Raw genomic sequence first — 18432 nt, forward strand, 5'->3', positions numbered from 1 at the left:
GGCTGCGCTCCCAGCTCCCGTCTCTTCGGCGAACCCAGACCTCCACTGCCCTCCACTGGACTCGAACCTTGGTCTTCACACCACTCCAAACCCAGACCGACTGACTGCCTTGGCGCTCTGCACGCTGTTATATGGGATCCGTGAGGCGAGGTTTGATCTCTGATCCCTTACCTCTGACTCCCCGCTGGCTCCGCCCTTTGTGCGGTCCTTATCCGAATTCGAGGTGAAGCTCAGAGCGAGCGGACGTGGTTGAGATCATCGATGCTGGCGCCAACAAAGGAGAGTGGACGTGGGTGAAATCACCGTCCCTGCACAACGAGGAAACCACCGCGTCTGTTTGCAGCGATCTCGCCGTTGCCGGCGCAAAGATGGTGGCGTTTGCGGAGTTGAAGGTGAAGCGATGTTGTTCGTTGTTGGTTATTGTGGGAGATGTGGTTTAGGAGATGGTGGCTGTGGTTGGCGTTGTAGAGAAGGTGGTTGTGGTTGGCATTGTGGAGGATGTGGTTGTGTGTAGGTGGTTGTGGAGAAGGTGGTTGTTGTGAAGGCGGCTGTGGAGAAGGTGGTTGTTCATTGTCTGTGTGGGTGTTAGCGATTGTGGAGAAGGTGGTTGTGGTCGCCGTTGTGGAGAAGGTGGTTGTGGTGGTTGAAATGCGGTTGGTCCAAAATAACGATAGCAAAAGAAAAACGGCTACCTCAAAGATCACAACCCGGTAACACGAATAATTTCCTTAGACATCGGTGGGGAAATCTATCAGAACACAGACTTATCGACATAACTGATCTAAGGACCTATATGGTGCTCTGTGAATTTCCACATCCATAACAATATATACACACACACACACACACACACACACACACACACACACACACACACACACACACACACACACACACACACACACACACACACACACACACACACACACACACACACACACACACACACACACACACACACACACACACACCTCTCTTTCGAGTGCAGCCTGTGGCTGCTGGTTGCATCATTGATTGGGATGCGGCTATGTCGTTGATGCAGTGTCCCCCTTACCAGTACACTGGTACTCATTTTGCCGCCCTCGGAAGGATGACAGGCTGAGTCAACCTTCTGGTGTATTAATTCAGCGGCCAACTGGGCTTGAACTCAGGACCCTAGGATCCAAAGCCGCCACCCTAACCACTAAGCCAACAACAGGCTTACACACACATATGTAATCACCTGAGGATCCACGAGTAAGTTAAAACATTTTTAACCCCTGCTAGAAAAGCGTATCAGAGGGGATAGCTGGCATAATATCCCATTTGAAAGAACGGCCTCTTGGATGCAACAAGACAGGGTATACTGTACAAATATAACGGTGTAGGTTAATGGCAGGTCTTCCTATGTGTAAATTTCCTTGCACACTTTTGAAAACTGACGAAGCAGGTCTACCGAGACAAGGCTGACTCGAGAATCAACACAAGGACCAGAACAAAGCACATCTTTACGGTGTACTCGACCCATTGTCCTGTGTTTCATCATTCACTTCTTGTTGCAATCACTGAGACAGTCATGAGTTAGCGGTGGGAACATCTTTACTGGTGGTTAAAGACTAGGAAGCATTCTAATGAGGCAGGGCAATCACACATCGTGCTTTACACACAGACTGGAATCCGGCCAATGCATAATTTCATGATAGAAGCATATTTTGCGGCATTGAACATGAAAAAGCAAGTGTAAACGGACAGAAGAGTCAGTGTCGGTGCTCATCCTTCACTCCCTCCCTTTTCTCCATTCCATAAGACTGCAGGGCCTCGATAACCATCTGACAAAACACCTGCATGATGTGGAATGAAGAACTAGTCTTGCTAGTGAAGGGAAGTACTTTTCATATTTTTTATAATATTAATATTTACCTCCGCCACCCAAGGTGGAAGGAGGTTATGTATTCACTCCTGTTTGTTACTTGGCGAAGTAACTTTGCCAAGTATGTTGGTCTGTCGATCTGTCTGTCTATCACACAATTTTTGTCCACAGTTTTCAAGCAATCGTTCTCAATTTTTTTTTATGTATGTAGGTGAACAGCTCAAATTTGGTGAAGATTCGAATCCGGATCCAGATTCTAGAATTTATACTAGATATTTTTAAAGTGATTCTTCACCATTGAGAGGGTCGGACCAAAAAGTTATATATAGCATGATATCTCAAAAGGTTGTGGATGGATTCGGACAAAACTTGGTGGGCATGTTGGGTGTGTAACAACGAAGAATTAATTCAGTTTTAGTGACTATGCAAATCTGATCCGGATACGAGAATTATTTAATTTTTTTTCAGTGATTTTTTAACCAGGGAGAGATGGGGCCAAAACCAATATATAGCACGATATCTCATAAAGTTGTGGACGAGTTATGACAAAACTATGTTGATGTGTTGGTGAGGTGGCAAGAACAAGCAGAGTCGATCTTGGTTCAGGTGTGGATCCAGATGTTTGGCCATCAGTGGGATACAAATCGTAAACTGTTGACCCTGGTGGAGGTATGTTCTGTATCGAGTGCCATTCGAGTTATTACCATTTTATATATTTATTAATTTTATAATACCAATTTTTATTTCTATCACATTTTTTCAGAGTTCCTTTTTAATATATATTGAAACTTCTGTTACTTCTTGTCCCCCTCCCCCCTCCGATTATTTTCACTTTTCTCACAATCCCCTTGACCTTTAACCCCCCGAGCCTCAACCCTCTCTGTCACAATCGGTCATTCTCACCAGACTTGCCCTACTGACCCATGACCCCACTCTGACTCACTCACCTTTGACTCACCCCCAGCCTATTAACCCTTGCCCCTATCCTTTCTCTATTTTGCTCCGACGAAGGGGGAATGCAAGAAAATGTCAGTTTCTCCTTGCTTCGCACAGCAGTTAGCACACCTCGGTAAAGGTCCTGGTGATTTCACCCCATTACGCTACCAGTACGGTGGCTTGTAGTCATATCCCATTTGCTTAAATCACAGACTTGAACTCGAAAATTCGGAAGTGAATCCCAACTCCGATGGGGAGAGTCCCTCGCTTGAGTCGAGAGGACGTTCAGTTGCGTACAACGGAACCGAGGAAACCGGAATCGTCAGACGGCACATCGTCAACGAGGACACAGAACGAGGGTTGAAGCATTGCATCAACAAACTTCCAATCACGGCTATCGATTTCGATGAAGTGTGCAAGTGCAGGTGTCACTCCACAAAACAATCATGTCAAAGACAACTCACAAACGCTGCTGCTCCAGCAGTCATAGGTGTAAACACTCACCAATTGTTCACCTGCAGAATGGAGAGCCCGGTGTCTTGGGCCAATTGCTTCTTTTGTTCCTCAGATGGGTATGGATGCTGTGGAGGGACACAAAGGGAACAGACGCCTCCGTGTCAAGATGAACACGGATGCGATGAAGTGGTGCGAGGTGCCGGCCTCCATTTTCCTTGGGAAACCTAATTTCATTCATTTCTCGGGACAAACAACCATGATTGATCGACTCGAGATGGTGCTGCATAAAGGTGACCTTTAACTTGTGGTTTTTTTGTTTGTTTTTTAACCTCCCTCTCTCTTTCTTTGCATACATAATTATGGTATGGCTGGTGTTGGCTTAATGGTTAGGGTGGTGGGCTTGGGTTCCAAGGATCCTGAGTTCAAATCTCACTCGGCTGTTGAATTAATACCAGGTGGGGTTGACTCTGCCTGTCATCCTTCCGAGGTCGGCAAAATGAGTGCCAGCTTGCTGGTATACTGTGTCGGAGTGGCGACCCATCCAGGATTGTACCCAATGGCCAAGGAGACCGCTTCGGCAGCACCAACGCTCTGTTCCGAGTATGGTTCCAATGGAATGGAATGGTTGGTTTACCGATGCTAGTACAGACTTCTCCTTCTTAAGTTTGCAGCACATGGGTAACATCATTTGCTGGGGACACAGCTGTGTCGCTGATGCAGTGCCCCCTGTAGGTTAGGACAGGAATTTGTAATTTGGACATGATACCGGCGATAACTCACCAACTTTTTACGAAGGACACCATGGGATATTTAACATCTGCCAACTCATGCCAGCAGACAGGACGCCCAGTTTAACGTCCATCCGAGGGACGGCACACACAATGATGCCTTGCACTGCCTGTGAAACACCGGGATGACAGATTCTCGCTGGGTCGAGGTTCAAACCCATGCCTGGAGTCGAGGCTGAGTGATCTTTACTCAGTGACAGTCAAACCATGACTCTCACTGTAAGCATGCGCTAAAGGAAGAGAAAACTGCATTGAGTGATTTGGACTAGAAAACTCTTTAGATGTTTTACTTTATGTCCAACAAGTCAGTTCGGCAAACTCGTTTTTAAAGATTTTAATTATAAAAAAATATATATCAATTTACAATTTAAAAAGTCTAAAAAACTTTTCTTGGATTTGAAATCGGAGATGAGAATGGAAGAGCAGTGGGTGCAAAGTAAAAAAAAAAAGAAGAATCGAGTATGGCATTCCCAAGCAGCAGCTACACAAGGAGGACAGTGTAGGAATCTGTAAAAACATGGGGCATGCCCAGAGAGACCACCATGACTGTCTGATTTAGATTCAAGAGACATGCTGATGCCGAGCCTGGAGCGAAGCAACTTGTCGGGTGGGAGTCAGCAGGATGCGGCTCGACCAAATGGGGCAGCAGAGGTCTACTCACTCCCCTTTGAGTGGTCTAGTCTGGGTTTGATTTCCGAACCGACTGTAAACTGTCGGGTTTGTGCTTCACATGCAGGACAATGCGACACGAAGCGTGCCGTCCCTCGGATGAGAGTTAAGCCAGGTGTCCCATCTACTAGCATTAGCTGGTCGATGCCCAGGATCCTACGGCGTCTTTCCTGAAAGAGAAGGCGAGTTATCACTAGCACTCTGGAACAGATTACAAGCTCATGCCGCTTTCAGTCGAATGCCAGGTCCGGCCAGTAGGTTCATCAAACGTTTGGTCCAAGAGTACCATGCTCTATGAGCCAGGTGATCCCAACTTAATTGGAAATGGTGGAAGGACAAGGCAGTGAGTGAGCAAGATATCGACACAAACCATCGTCAGTCACACATGAACACCCTGAAACACCACGTTAAGGTAAACAAGAAGTAATGGTTGTTCAGTTGAGTTTCATGCGTGTGATCCAGTTTGTACCAGTGTGCAGAAGTTCAACGGCGAACCTCACCCTCACAGAGCTTGACATTAACAACGTGTTGGCCTAGTGGTTTGGGATCTTAGGGTCCTGTGTTTGAGCCTCGTTGGCTGCTGAATTAACACCAGGTGGGGTTGACTCAGCCTGTCATCCTTCCGAGGTCGGCGAAATGAGTACCAGTGTACTGGTGTAGGGGCACAGCATCAGTGGAGTAGTTGTGCTCCAACAAAACAACAAAATGATAGCTACCTGGCAGCCAAGTTGCCATACACAAGGAGAAGATGAACAGCTTTAAAAATAGGAATTAAAACATAAACTTGGCTTAAGGGCAAAAAAAACAAACAAACAGGACTTGATGGTTTTAAATCCTGTGTATTAAAGGTTTGAAATATCTACTGGGGGTACCATATTCCTTCAAACAGCGAATGAGGAAACAGCAGGAGTGAAAATGTTGGGCCTCTCCACGTAGTCGTAGGCATTGCTATACATGGGCGATGGACAGCTAATGGCTACAGGCTCGACGCCAGAGATGAGATAATGAGAGGCGCGGCATGCCCAGACGGGAGGGCCATGAAAGCATGAAGGAGACCCCAAGTCGACGGTTATCAAAAACAAGTGCATCGATTATGCTTTTCTTGACTATCTGCGCGGCGGTCACCTTTGAGTTGAGTGAAGAACAATAACTTTAACTTCAGCCAGATGGTAAGCGAATGGATGAAAATTACTTTCTGCAAAGCAAGGGGCTTATAATATCAAGCAAACACAGGGTTGGTTGGCCAAGAGCTTGTTTCTGGGGGGAAAAAAGTTTTTGTAATTTGAAAGAGTAATTTAAAAATCAAGCCTTTTGATTGATATTTACATTTTGCAAGTTCACAAACATAATTTTTGAATGTAAAATCAATTATGAACCATGTCTTTCGCCTTTAAGGGCAGTCGAGCAGGATGGTGCTGAGGTCGCCTCTGAGCTGCCAAGCCTGGGTCTGAATCCCCACCCAGCTGTAAACCGCCAACCTAGTGTTTCGCAGGCAAGGCGAGGCATCAGCGTAGAGTATGCACTATTCCTCTGATGGACGTTAAGCTCGGGGCCAAGTCTTCGAGGAAAGTTTGCTGAACGGCGTTATAGATCCCACGGTTTCACTAAACAAAGAGTAGCCGAGTTATCATGGCTGTTCCCCTATCCTGGAGGGGACACAGCATCAATGGCAGAGCCACATCCCACATTTTGCCCCCCACCCTCCCCTGAAATGATGCAACCTGCAACCAAGTGCTGTTCATTCCTACTACCTCTGTTTTTTTGTTTTGTTTTGTTTTTTTTGTATACCTTGGTCGAGGCTCGTATGAGAGCTAACACACAACTCACAGCAAGGAGGCATGAGACAAGAGGGGCGGGAGTGGAAGGGACAAAACAGTGGGGAACAGACACATTAGGTGGACTGTGGAAGGGAGAGGGATGGGGATGGGACGGGGAACATGGCGAAGAGAAGATGGACATTACAGGGACTTTCAGGAAGGAAAGCAGGAGAAATGAAGGAAGTGGGCTTGGGTGGATTATCGGGGGTAGAAAAGATCGAGGATTTGGATGGGGGAAGATAAGAGATGGTGGTGAACAGCTGTTTTGAAAGCCTGGAGGGAAGAATGGGAAAGAATAGAGTGAGGAAGTTTATTCCAAAGGTGGGAAAAAAAGAGGAATGAAAGAGTGAAGATGAGCAGTGATTCGTGATTTTGGTAGTTTTACCAGAAGGGGGTTGTTGGCGGACCTTGAGCGCCCTGTGGAAATGTGGTGGGGACAAATCGCAGAGAGAGCAGGGGGGGGCAAGGCTGGAGAGGAGTCGGTAGAAGACAGAAAGACCACCGACCAACCTGCGGTGATTGAGTGAGAGGCCCAAAGACTCAGCTTCATTGCGGGAGATGCCGATGATCTTAAATGGGCTGGTTTCGACAGCTTTAAGACGAGAAAGGTGGGAGGCAGGAGCACCAGCCCAGAGGGGAGAGCAGTACTCCATCAGGCTACGGACAAAAGCTTTGTAAGTGGTCAGGAGCTCAAGAGGGCCGAGGAAGGACTTAGCACGACGGAGGATTCCCAGTCGGCGACTGGCTTTTGAGGCGAGGTTGGAAATGTGACTTTCCCAGGAAAGGTCATGGCAGATAGTCAGACCTAGAAGCTTGAAAGAAAAGACTTCTTCCAGAGGATTGTTGAGAAAGTGGATGGGGGGGGTTTGTAAACGGTCCTTTCGAAGAGACATAGTGAGAGTGTGAGATTTGTCTGGATTGAAAGACATGTTCCACGTGTTGGACCAGTTTGTGATTTTATCCAGATCTGCAGTGAGCGAAGAAGCTGCTGCTTGCCGGTCTGAGGGATGACAGATGGTACGGCAGAGGGTGGAGTCATCGGCAAAGAGAAATAGAGGATTTTCCAGAGAGTCCGAGAGATCATTGATGAAAACCAGAAAAAGAACAGGGCCCAGAACGCTACCTTGAGGAACTCCAGCCTGCACAGGAAGAGGGGATGAAAGAACTCCATTTAGGGCCACACGTTGACTGCGACAGGAGAGGAAGTCTGCGAGCCATGAGTGGAGATGGCCTTGAATACCATGGGAAGAGAGTTTGGTGAGTCGGGCAGGGTGCCAGACTGTGTCAAAAGCACGTGATATGTCCAGGGATACCGCTCGGATTTCCTGTCTGGCATTGAGGACCTCCATCCATTGATGGGAGAGCAGAAGCAGCATATCCAGGGTAGAGTGACCTGGTCTGAAACCAAATTGATGATTGGAAATCAAGCCATTGGAGAAGAGGAAGGATTTAATGTCTGAAGAGATGATGGATTCCATCACCTTGCTGATGATTGGGAGAAGGCTGATTGGTCTGAAGTTACAGGGATCTGTTTTTGCACCTTTTTTATGCAGGGCAGTGATGTTAGCAGATTTCCAAGCAGATGGCAGATGACCTTGGGCAAATGAGAGGGTGAATAGAACAGAGAGAGGGTGAGCAAGAGCAGAAGAGCAGGCTTTGAGGACACGTGGGCTGATGCCGTCTGGACCGGTTGCAGAATCTGACTCGAGGTTTGAAAGCAAGCTCTCCACCTTGTCAGGAGAAAAGGATACAGAGTCCAGGGACAGTTGAGTGCGACTGGGTAAAGCGGGTAGAGATAGTGATGGGTTTAGGACACAAGATTTAGCTGCAAACACCGAGTTTAGACATTCAGCTTTATCACGTGTGGAATCAGCAGTGCGGCCATTTGAGGTAAGGGAGGGGATGGAGGGGGAACATACACCAGAAACAGATTTGATTAAACGCCACCAGGATTTTGAGGAGGGAGAGAGGTTTGAGAGTTCAGTCTTGAGATGAGAAAGATGTTGTTTTCTGGCTCTCCTGAGGGTAGATACACACTTGTTCCGAGCTTTGTGGAAAGAACTGAGATTGCCCTCAGTTGGGTTTGCTTTCCATGAGGCAAAGGCAAGTTGTTTCAGGCCAACTGCCTCGCCACAAGCTTCAGTAAACCAAGGGCGGGAGGAAGGGTAAGACAACTGAACACGAGAGGGGATAAATCTGTGCATGAGGGAGAGCAAGTTTCTTTGAAAGAATTCCCAGGATGAGTTGATGTTTGAGAAAGTAGTGATAGGAGACCAGTCTGTAAGTTTGATGGCTGCTCGGAGACCCTGCCAGTCGGCTTGAGTGAAATGCCAGACTCGACGGCGGTGAGGTGGTTCTCTGATAACAGCCAGAGAGATGTCCACTTTGACAAGGACGTGGTCAGAAGAACCAATTGGAGCGAAGGAAGAGCAGCAGATATTGTCAGGGAAATTTGTCAAAATCAGATCCAGAAGAGATGGAGTACCATTGGTTGAGATTCGGGTCGGGAAGTTGACCGATTGAGTCAGTCCCAATGAGTCGCAGAAAGCTTTTGCTGAGGTGCCATGACAGGTGAGAGAGGTACCCTTCTTTCATAATGAAGAGGAATATTTTCAAAAAGATTTAAGCTATATTCCCCATGGCGAGTTGATCATATGTATGAAGTTTCGCATCGATCGGTTTAGCGATTTTGGAGAAGATGTTTTATGTTTTTATTTCACAATTCAATATAGCCACCAGACCATGTGCCCGATGATGTCATAAATTTAATTGCTCACTCACATCAGGTCATAGATCGGATCAATGAAGTTTCACATTTTTCGGATAAGGATTTTCATTCAACCAATAAATGGCTGGAATAGCACTTCACATATGACGTCATCATGATCACCCTATATACCCCATGTGGAGTTGATGGCATTTGCTAAGTTTAATTTTTTTTCGTTAGAGATGAAAATTCCCAATTTTTTTTCCATTAATCCAATATGGCTGCCATATCATGTGATCTACATCGGAGTTATCAATGAAATATTCTCCATGGGGAGTCCCTCCTATGTTTAATGTTTCACAATGTTTAGACATGCGGTTGCAGAGAAAAAAATTTTTAAAGCAAAAATATGTAGACGTGGACACGCACGCACGCACGCACGCACGCACGCACGCACGCACGCACGCACGCACGCACGCACGCACACACACACACACACACACACACACACACACACACACACACACACACACACACACACACACACACTTCTTTTACCAATAGATGCAAAAATCCAATATAATTTATCTTTTATCTTATGGTCCCAGAACCGCTTCAGGCCGAGACCAATTAGATCGATCAATCAGGTTACCTGGAAGGCCCATCTTTAGCGATAGTTGTCCGATTTCACTGACCAGAGTCTACGAATGCACCAGGGCTGCATTATATTCAAACATAGCATCGAACGTGCACGACCCAAAAGTACACAATTACCATGTACGTTTGAGTGGTGTATTGAAAACTCCATTGCAAGGTAATTCCTTTCCTATCAATTTTGATTTAAAGATGCAATTCTCTCTGCAATGCAGACACCAGAAGAGTTGAAAACAAATGTAAACGAACATCTCTGTGGCACGTTCAACAACACTGCGCAACACTCTGCCATTCAAGATCGTGCGGTTGAGCGTTCACCACTTATGGTACACCGATTTGGATGCATTCCCTCGACACTGTTTGAATCCGCTTACTACCTATTGTTCCCCTTAATTCAATATACGAATTGTGGATCTCTATTTTGAAACACCTGATATCAATTTGTGATAGGTTGCAAATGCGATTCTCCATCATATTTTCACCTGGTGTGACCCGTTATTCAATGATTTTTCTGGTTGTTGTCTGCAGTTTTGAAAGGGGTTGACAGGGTGGCCTTGAGGTATGCACACTCGCCTCTCAGCTGTCTAGCCTGGGTTTGAATGCAGACCCAGCTATAAACTGTTAGCCTTGTGTTTCACAGGTAGGAACATTCATCAGTTTGTGTGCCGTCTCTTGGATGGACATTAAAGATCCCACGCTGTCCTCGAAACACGGCCGGGTTTAGGGGCAGGCCACCCAGATGACCATAGGGCGCCGGGCTCAGGGGATGCTAGCTGCCGGACTTGGAGTGCACCTGCCACGGAGATATAACAAGGAATAACAAAGAAATTTGATGCAGGAGGAGGCCATTCGGCCCATCATGCCTGCGCGACACCAACACCAGATTAAATAAATCCGTTAAGCTAACGACTTAATTTCAGAAAGAGGAAAGGTTGGGGCAGGAGGGGGGGCGGTGGGGATGACAAAAGTGTGGCAGGTACAGGGTTATCATCAGGCAGGGTATTACGGTGAAGAATTCACAACAACAACTACACAATATACCTTGAAAAGATCCTGTCACAGACATCACACTCAGCACAGATGTACACAATCACCCATCAATACTTGAGCTACCTACAAGTCCAGCCAATATCCCAATACCCCTCCATCTCCAATGGCTTGAGGTGCCTATCAAATTTAAATTTGAACCTATCTACTGTTTCTGCTGCCACTACCTTTCAGGGAGACCATTCCATGCTTCAACTACTCTCTGAGTGAAAGACCTTTGACTTACTGCTGTCTTTACTCTCCTCTCCTTTACTCTCAAGCCACTGGTCCCAGGGCTGGCCCTAAATCAAATGACACCCTAGGCAAGGGGCATCATCAGTGCCCCCTCTCCATTTGTTGAACTTTTGAATACCTTATGAGGATGCACGAGGGAAGGCAGTGGTGAGAGTGAAGCAATAGAGATAGGTAGAAATGAGGTCAGTGAGAGTTTTTGGAGATAGGTTGAGATATGTAGGAATGAAGACTGGACGAGGAGTGAGGGCAATGAGATTATTAAATATGTAGATTATTCATTCTACAGGAAGGATCGTAGATACTCCATGCAGTTTTGAAGGAGCAGGGGTTAGGGACATTGAAGGAAGGGTAAACGATATTGTATCAGGTCCTGGTAGGAAGACATTGGTTGTGGAACACATCGGAGCAAATGATGTTTGGAAAGTTTACACAGAGAATTTGAAAAATAGATAAAGGATATTGGGTAAACGGCTGAAAGTAAAGCGTTGTGAGGTCATGTTTTCTGGTATTCTCCCCAGATTAGGAAATGGAATATAAATTTTGAGAAGAGTGTGTGGTCGGTGTTGTTTATTCTTCACCCTGAAACCGCCTTCACTGCCCTCCCCTCCCTCCCACACCATTCCACCAAACAAAAATAAAATAAAATAATTTTTAAAAAGTATGTTATCTTTTTCACACCCTGGTGATATCCCTGCACCTGCCACACTTTTCTCATGCTCACTCCTCCCCCCATTCTCCCAATCAAATTAAGTCGTTAGCTAGAAAGATTAATTTAATCTGGTGTTGTTATAGAACAGACATGATGGGCAGAATGGCTTCCTCCTGCATCGAATGTCCTTGTTAGGGCAGGCGCATCCCAAGCCAGGTAGCTAGCACCCCCTGAGCCCGGTGCCCCGGGTGGTCACCTGGATCGCCTGCCACTACATCTGGCCCTGCTTGGTCCTATCACCGCCCACCCATGCTGCTGAAGAACTCTTCTGCACTTATTTTGTCTGTACCCTTCATTATCTTAAAACATATCGAACCTCACTACTGCCTCAACCATTGCTTGCCCTCTTTACCCCTTCATCACTGCTGCCTCAACCACTGATTGCCCTCCCTACCCCTTCATCACTGCCTGGCCTCGCATCCCCTTCACCACTGCATGATCAAACAAACCCTTCACTAATGCATGCCCTGCTACCTCCTTACCATTGCCTGAACTCGCGACCCCCTCATATAGTGTTAAAAAGTGGAACAAACAGAGAAGGGACACCGAGGACACCCCTTGCCTGGGGCATGATTTCATCTAGGGCCGGCCCTGCCTCGAAGAGTTGATGAGACATCACAAGCATCCTGAACAAATTACAAATTCCTGCTACCTTCAGTTCAACATTGGGCCTGGCCAACTGGTTCATGAAAGACTTGGGCCAAAAACATTCTCTGGCCGACCTCACAAGAGAATGGGAATAATTTGGACCAATAGATAAATGGCAGTGGTGGTGGTAGTAGTAGTAGTAGTAGTAGTAGTAGTAGTAGTAGTAGTAGTAGTGGTAATCATCTACAGATTGAAACTGTGGAAGAAAAAAAAAAATTATATTCATGTACTCTCAATTATAATTGTTGCTGGTGCTTTATAAATTTAATTTTTTTATGCTGTAGTCGAATTGGCTGTCAATTGTGTTTCCCTTTTGTCTGGGTGTTGATGGGGGGGGGGGGGATGTCTTGCTGTGCTACAGGATGACCTGGTTGATAACACTGTAACATTTTTCCATGATTATGTCATTCTCTTTCACCCAGTGGACACGTATTGCAGTTTGAGTTCTTTTGCCTAATGCTTATCAGACCCATGTACTCACTGCCTTTTATATACACAAATCCTTATATTCATTTCTTTGAAAGACCGATAACCTACGGTCTTATCCTGTACTCCTTTTGGTTGTCTGCTTTTTAGTATTTTGTCTGATTCTCACCAAGGCCAGCTGAAAGTCACCATGTTCTCTATCCCTTTGAATCACCCAGCCCTCTCCATTCCCACGAAAGCATATAAATGTCAGAAAATGTAAACTTAGCTTAGTGCAAATCATTGTGGATGTTTACCATCTCAACGTTTTGGACTCCGTGGTACCATGAAATAAATGTTCTCTGATCAAATGTACTTTTCGTTGTGGACAGTGAATTAATTGTTTCTCACAAATTGAGTAACAGGATTTCCACCAGGTCGGTTAACAGGACAAATCAGAAAATTCCACAACAAAACCCTTGCCGGCTGCCATCTTGGTTGAAACAGAGTTGTGTAACCCACCATTCATGTTTCCTGTCACACTGCTACGTTACACAATGACAAAACACTGGGCCAGTGAGCATACATATCCTGAACGTGGGTGTATTTAAACCAGTTGGCAATCATGGAGAACTTTGTTATGTGTTTCTGAAACTTTTCCATAATTTCCAGCACTTGGCCTCTTTCAGTCCCTTGGGTGGAAGGGCCTCAACAATTCAACTACAACAGTCTCCTATGCACCTAAGGACATTAAAGGTTTCATACTGACATTACAACAACAATATTGACTGAGGACACAACAATGTACTAGACATTAAAGAAAACATTCTTTCAAAATCAATTGCTTCTGAAATGTATTAAAAAATTTTTTTTTACCAAATCATGTAGTTGTACTAAAATATGCAATTTGGGATCTGTCTTGTCTGTCTGTCTAACCAGGATACATTCAGTCATTACTTATCCAATCTCAACGAAACTTGACAGAAGTATTACGGGTCACACGATGAAGGTTGTACCGACTTCATTTTCCAGCTCCCTAAGGGGGTTTTCCATCTTGGGCGAAATTGATGTTAAGCTGTACTGTATATCTGTGTTATGATAGCTAATCTTGGCATTTTTCCAAGGCTGCTTCTTATAACAAAAGTAACTAGAAGGGCACTCGGTAGAGCATATACCTCCGCCACGCAATGTCTGATCCAAGAGAACATATCGGGCCCAACACATTTTTGAACTAGAAGGGCACTCGGTAGAGCGCATACCTCTGCCCTGTAATGCCTGATCCACGAAAACATATTAGGCCCAATTTTTTTTTTGAAATATCATCCTTTTTAGTACTATATTGTTTTTAGCCCTATCTCTCAATGGTGAAGAATCACTTTAAAAATTCTAGTTGTCAGATCTAGATCCGGATCTTCAACAGAATCTAAACAGTTCGTCCTTGTCATACACTGAACCTGTGCACAAAATTTCATCCGGATCCGTCGGCAACTTTTTGAGACATCCTGTACACAAACAGACAAACAAACAGACAAGCCGGTAGGCGGCGATGGGTCACCGAGCATGGAAACTACAAGATATAGAGCAAAATGGATGTCATATAGCGGATAGGGGATCACCTTAAGATTATGCATAACAAATCTCATCCAGTTCCATCTACTGATAACTACTCGGTATCCATTTGAATGAAAAGTACCGAAAATGCGGTTTGAAATCGGAAATCCCCAAAGTTCGAGGGGGTGCTGTGGGTGAACAAAGATCTAAATCGAAGAACCGGCTTGATCGTTTGTGCACAATGTATTCCAGACGATTAGTGTGAATTTTCATGACCATCCGACCATAACCCGAGGAGGTGTAGCATTTGGCGCGAAGGCACCTCCAGCTCTCACATATTATCGATTGTTGCACTAATTGACCTTTGACCCCTGACCTAAGCGAAATCAGTCAATATGTCCTGAGGCAAAGTTGTAGTACTCATTGAGTACCATGAACTTGCAAAGTTTCATTCGAATCGATGCACTCACCTGGTCGCTCGGGGCCTTTAATTTTCGCCAATTTTCACACATACCCGAATTTTAGGGGGTGCTGCAGGTAAAGTATTCCATATATCACAAAAACCGGAATATATTTGATAGAGCATCACCTGTCGATCATTCGTGCCAAATTTCATAACCCTACGTGGGATAATGGCTTTCGGAATTGATTTCGCGTGAACGGTACCGATTTTGAAGGTTTTTCGGTTGTTGCTAGGGAACCAAAGCGTCCCTAGCAACCATCACAATTTCCAAAGCACGAGGTTATAAGATGTACCTACCATCCGAGTTTGGTCAAAATCAGCCCACGTTTACTACCAATTATGCTGATGACAAACGAACAAACATCCAAACAAACAGACAGAATTATGACAATAAGGGTCACCTATTTCGGCGAACCGCAAGAAAAAGACATCGTGCAGAGCACGATACATGCAAAATCCACCCCCTCTCCAAAGATTACCATGGATACATCAAATTGTCCATTTCATTAACATTAAAATTGACAATCTTAAAAGCTCAGGTCAATCGGATGAAAATTGATAATTTTCAGATTGAAATTGATGATTTTAGAAGTTTGACCTTGAGTTGACCTTTGACCTTTTAACCTCAAAAATAGTTGGTTTCGCAATTCAGTGATGCAATATGCACATCCTGTTAAAAGTTCAAGTCAATTGGATGAAAAATGACGATTTTAGAAATTTGACCTCAAGATGACCTTTAACCTTTTTGCTCAAAAATCAATAGGCTTCTCAATTGAGATTACTTCTACAACTTTGGTAAAGTTTCATGACGATCAGTTTCGAATTGTGACCTGTCGGCGATTTACAGACAAACAAACAGACAAACAGACAGACGGAATAACACAATTGACTGACCAATGTACTTGAAAAAGCTTCGATTTTGCAAGTAACAAACAAACAAACAAACAGACTGACAGGTGTGAAAACATTACCCCCTTCCACCTTCAGTGGTGGAGGTAGCAACACCACAAATGATAATAGCATAATATTAATGTTGTGACAAAACAATATTAATACTAATAATATCCCCTTTCCCAAAGAAGTTTTTCCTCCTTTGACAAACGCCATATTAATGTGTATAAATAGCTTATCGTGGCGTTTCGTGGGGCACCTGTACCGGAAGTGAAAAATATTATCAACCACAAACACGTACGAGTACATTTTTAAACAGTCACATCTGCTGTTTAACACGAAACTGAAAGAGAGGAAACCAGACGTTCTTGAGACATTATATGCTTATCATTATATGATAATGGACCTGAACCGAGATCTACTGTAATATATATATATATATATATATATATATATATATATATATATATATATATATATATATATATATATATATATATATATACACACCAGAGAGGATAATAACATCAATAGTCTCGAACTATTGTACGCTGTATTCCACAGAGAGGATAATCACATGACCGTGCCCGTATACGATTTATATAAAATACCTTTAATTTTGGTTTCAATTGGAATTCTAACAGCTTGGTGATAAGAGATCAAAAACAAGACACATCAGCATGTAGCCTGAAAGGATATCGCTGTTCTTGCAGACAAACTTCTTAGAAAACATAATTTCAACCTACTCATATTATATTGCTTCTCTGAGATTTCCTTTCTTTTTTTTAACTTTCTCTTATAAAAGGTCCTAAATGATAGATTAAGCAATAAGGTGCATGGCTACAGCGGCATACCGTGAGATGCTGAAACAGCCATGCTCTCATGATGTTCGTAGCAACCTTGGGGAAGATTCCACGCTTCTTATCATTGCGTCGATCCCTCTCGGGTTCGTCATCATCCCCAGTGCCCTCAGATGCTGCGCTGTTATCCAGTCCGTCACCTGGATACCAAGCCACAGCAAAACAGATTCACGATGAAAACCCAACTTGTACCTGTCGTGGGATGCCAGGTCCAAAACAAGGCTCTGGTGTTTCAGAACACTCTAAAAAGAAACACGGACTTTGGAAACCGCTCATGGTATTTTGTTGCAATAACTGTATTGTATAGGAAGACGATATTGAAAGAAGGCCAGGTGAGCATGCATGAGCATGGAGATATAAGCATTACCAACCGGAAGTGAACTCGGCTTTTTTTTTCTGGGAAAGTTTGAAAAGCACCGAAACGATACGTATCCTTACTCTCGGACCTTACTCCTCGTGGGTCAGACAAATTAATGCATTGGATGAATCAATGGTACGAGTACCCAAAATATCTCACCTAGTTCACTGCCGTTGTCCCCGCTCTGCGAAGCCAGGCCTCCACTCGATGGACCTGGCGTCCCGCCCGAGTGAGGGGAAAGCCCATCTTCCTGCTCACGGTTCCATACCAAGCCGGAACCCACCTGACAACAAGGACAACACATTCCAGCACAGCACCTGATCTAGCAAGGTTTACATTGAGAATTCCATCCAGATGCTATGAACATTTGAAAATCCTGACCAACAGATATGTAATTGGCTGCGGCCATCTTGTGCACATTTATTTCAGCAACGCTACGATATCCGATCGTTATTACCGAGTTAAATTCATAATCCTGATATTGCAATGAATGCACCATGAGCATCAAATAGGATTTCTGTGAATTTTCCTGTTTTATTTTATTTTTATTTTATTTGTATTTCATTTCATTCAAGCAGATTTGTTGTTGTCTTAATATGATATGCGATTGGGCTGTGCGACGATTTTCCATGTCCACTACGTCCCTCACAGGATTGGATGAAGTCTTCAATCCATTGATTCGATTTCAACCGAGGATTCAAGCCAATCCACCTGACCACAGGCAGCACTGTCACTTGGCTGTCTAATTTAGACTTGGGACCTGTCAGCCAATATTTGCCACATGTAAGAAGCAGATTCACTCAATAACACTGAACAACAAATTTCAAAATTTTTTTTTTACTGGAGATGTGTAAAGTGATTAAGACTAATTTGGGTACGCTGATTTCAAAAATCATTACCGTTTTGCTGTATCACGTCAGGATTTTCAGGAACAGAAATATTCCCATTGCCTAGAAGTCAGGATTTCAATGAAATTTACATATGTCTTTAACATGTCTATTTCGTACAATTGTTGTTAACTTGTGTTATATTTCTTTCTTTCAGATAAAGATGAGTAGGCGTTCCTGTACCAATCATCCTGACAACTTCTGTTATGTCTGTGGTCGGTATACCAAAAAAGATCAACAGCGAAGTATATCTACAGCAGTGAAAATGAAGGCCGCCTACTTTCACTACTTCGGGTGTAAGGTGGGGGACCAAGAACAGAGCTGGGCACCACACATCTGCTGCACAAGCTGTCACACAACCTTGACTCAGTGGTTGGTGGGCAAGCGCGCGAGCATGCCATTTACGGTGCCCATGATATGGCGTGAGCCGCAGAATCATCATGATGATTGTTATTTCTGCTGCACAAGCATCGCCGGCTTCAACAAGAAGAATAAAGGTCACA

The 18432-nt window shown here is 44.5% G+C and overlaps 1 protein-coding gene across 3 annotated transcripts in view; it reads right to left on the minus strand.

Moving 5' to 3' along the window:
- The window catches only part of LOC147012329 (homeobox protein Meis1-like), a 128530-nt gene that overhangs the window by 25374 nt on the left and 84724 nt on the right, over positions 1-18432 (minus strand). For 2 of the 3 annotated variants that reach the window (XM_085856345.1, XM_085856344.1), the window contains exons 7-9: positions 17202-17325; positions 16679-16824; positions 3290-3366 (exon numbers count right to left, since the gene is read on the minus strand). In XM_085856345.1, coding sequence (XP_085712471.1) covers positions 3290-3366; positions 16679-16824; positions 17202-17325 — 347 coding nt within the window. The remainder of the gene's footprint in view (positions 1-3289; positions 3367-16678; positions 16825-17201; positions 17326-18432) is intronic. The other variant, XM_085856346.1, reaches the window with a different exon arrangement.

Source organism: Eptatretus burgeri, chromosome 15, assembly GCF_056783735.1.
Source record: "Eptatretus burgeri isolate ZD-2024b chromosome 15, Ebu_testis_v1, whole genome shotgun sequence".
In the NCBI taxonomy this organism is placed as follows: domain Eukaryota; kingdom Metazoa; phylum Chordata; class Myxini; order Myxiniformes; family Myxinidae; genus Eptatretus; species Eptatretus burgeri.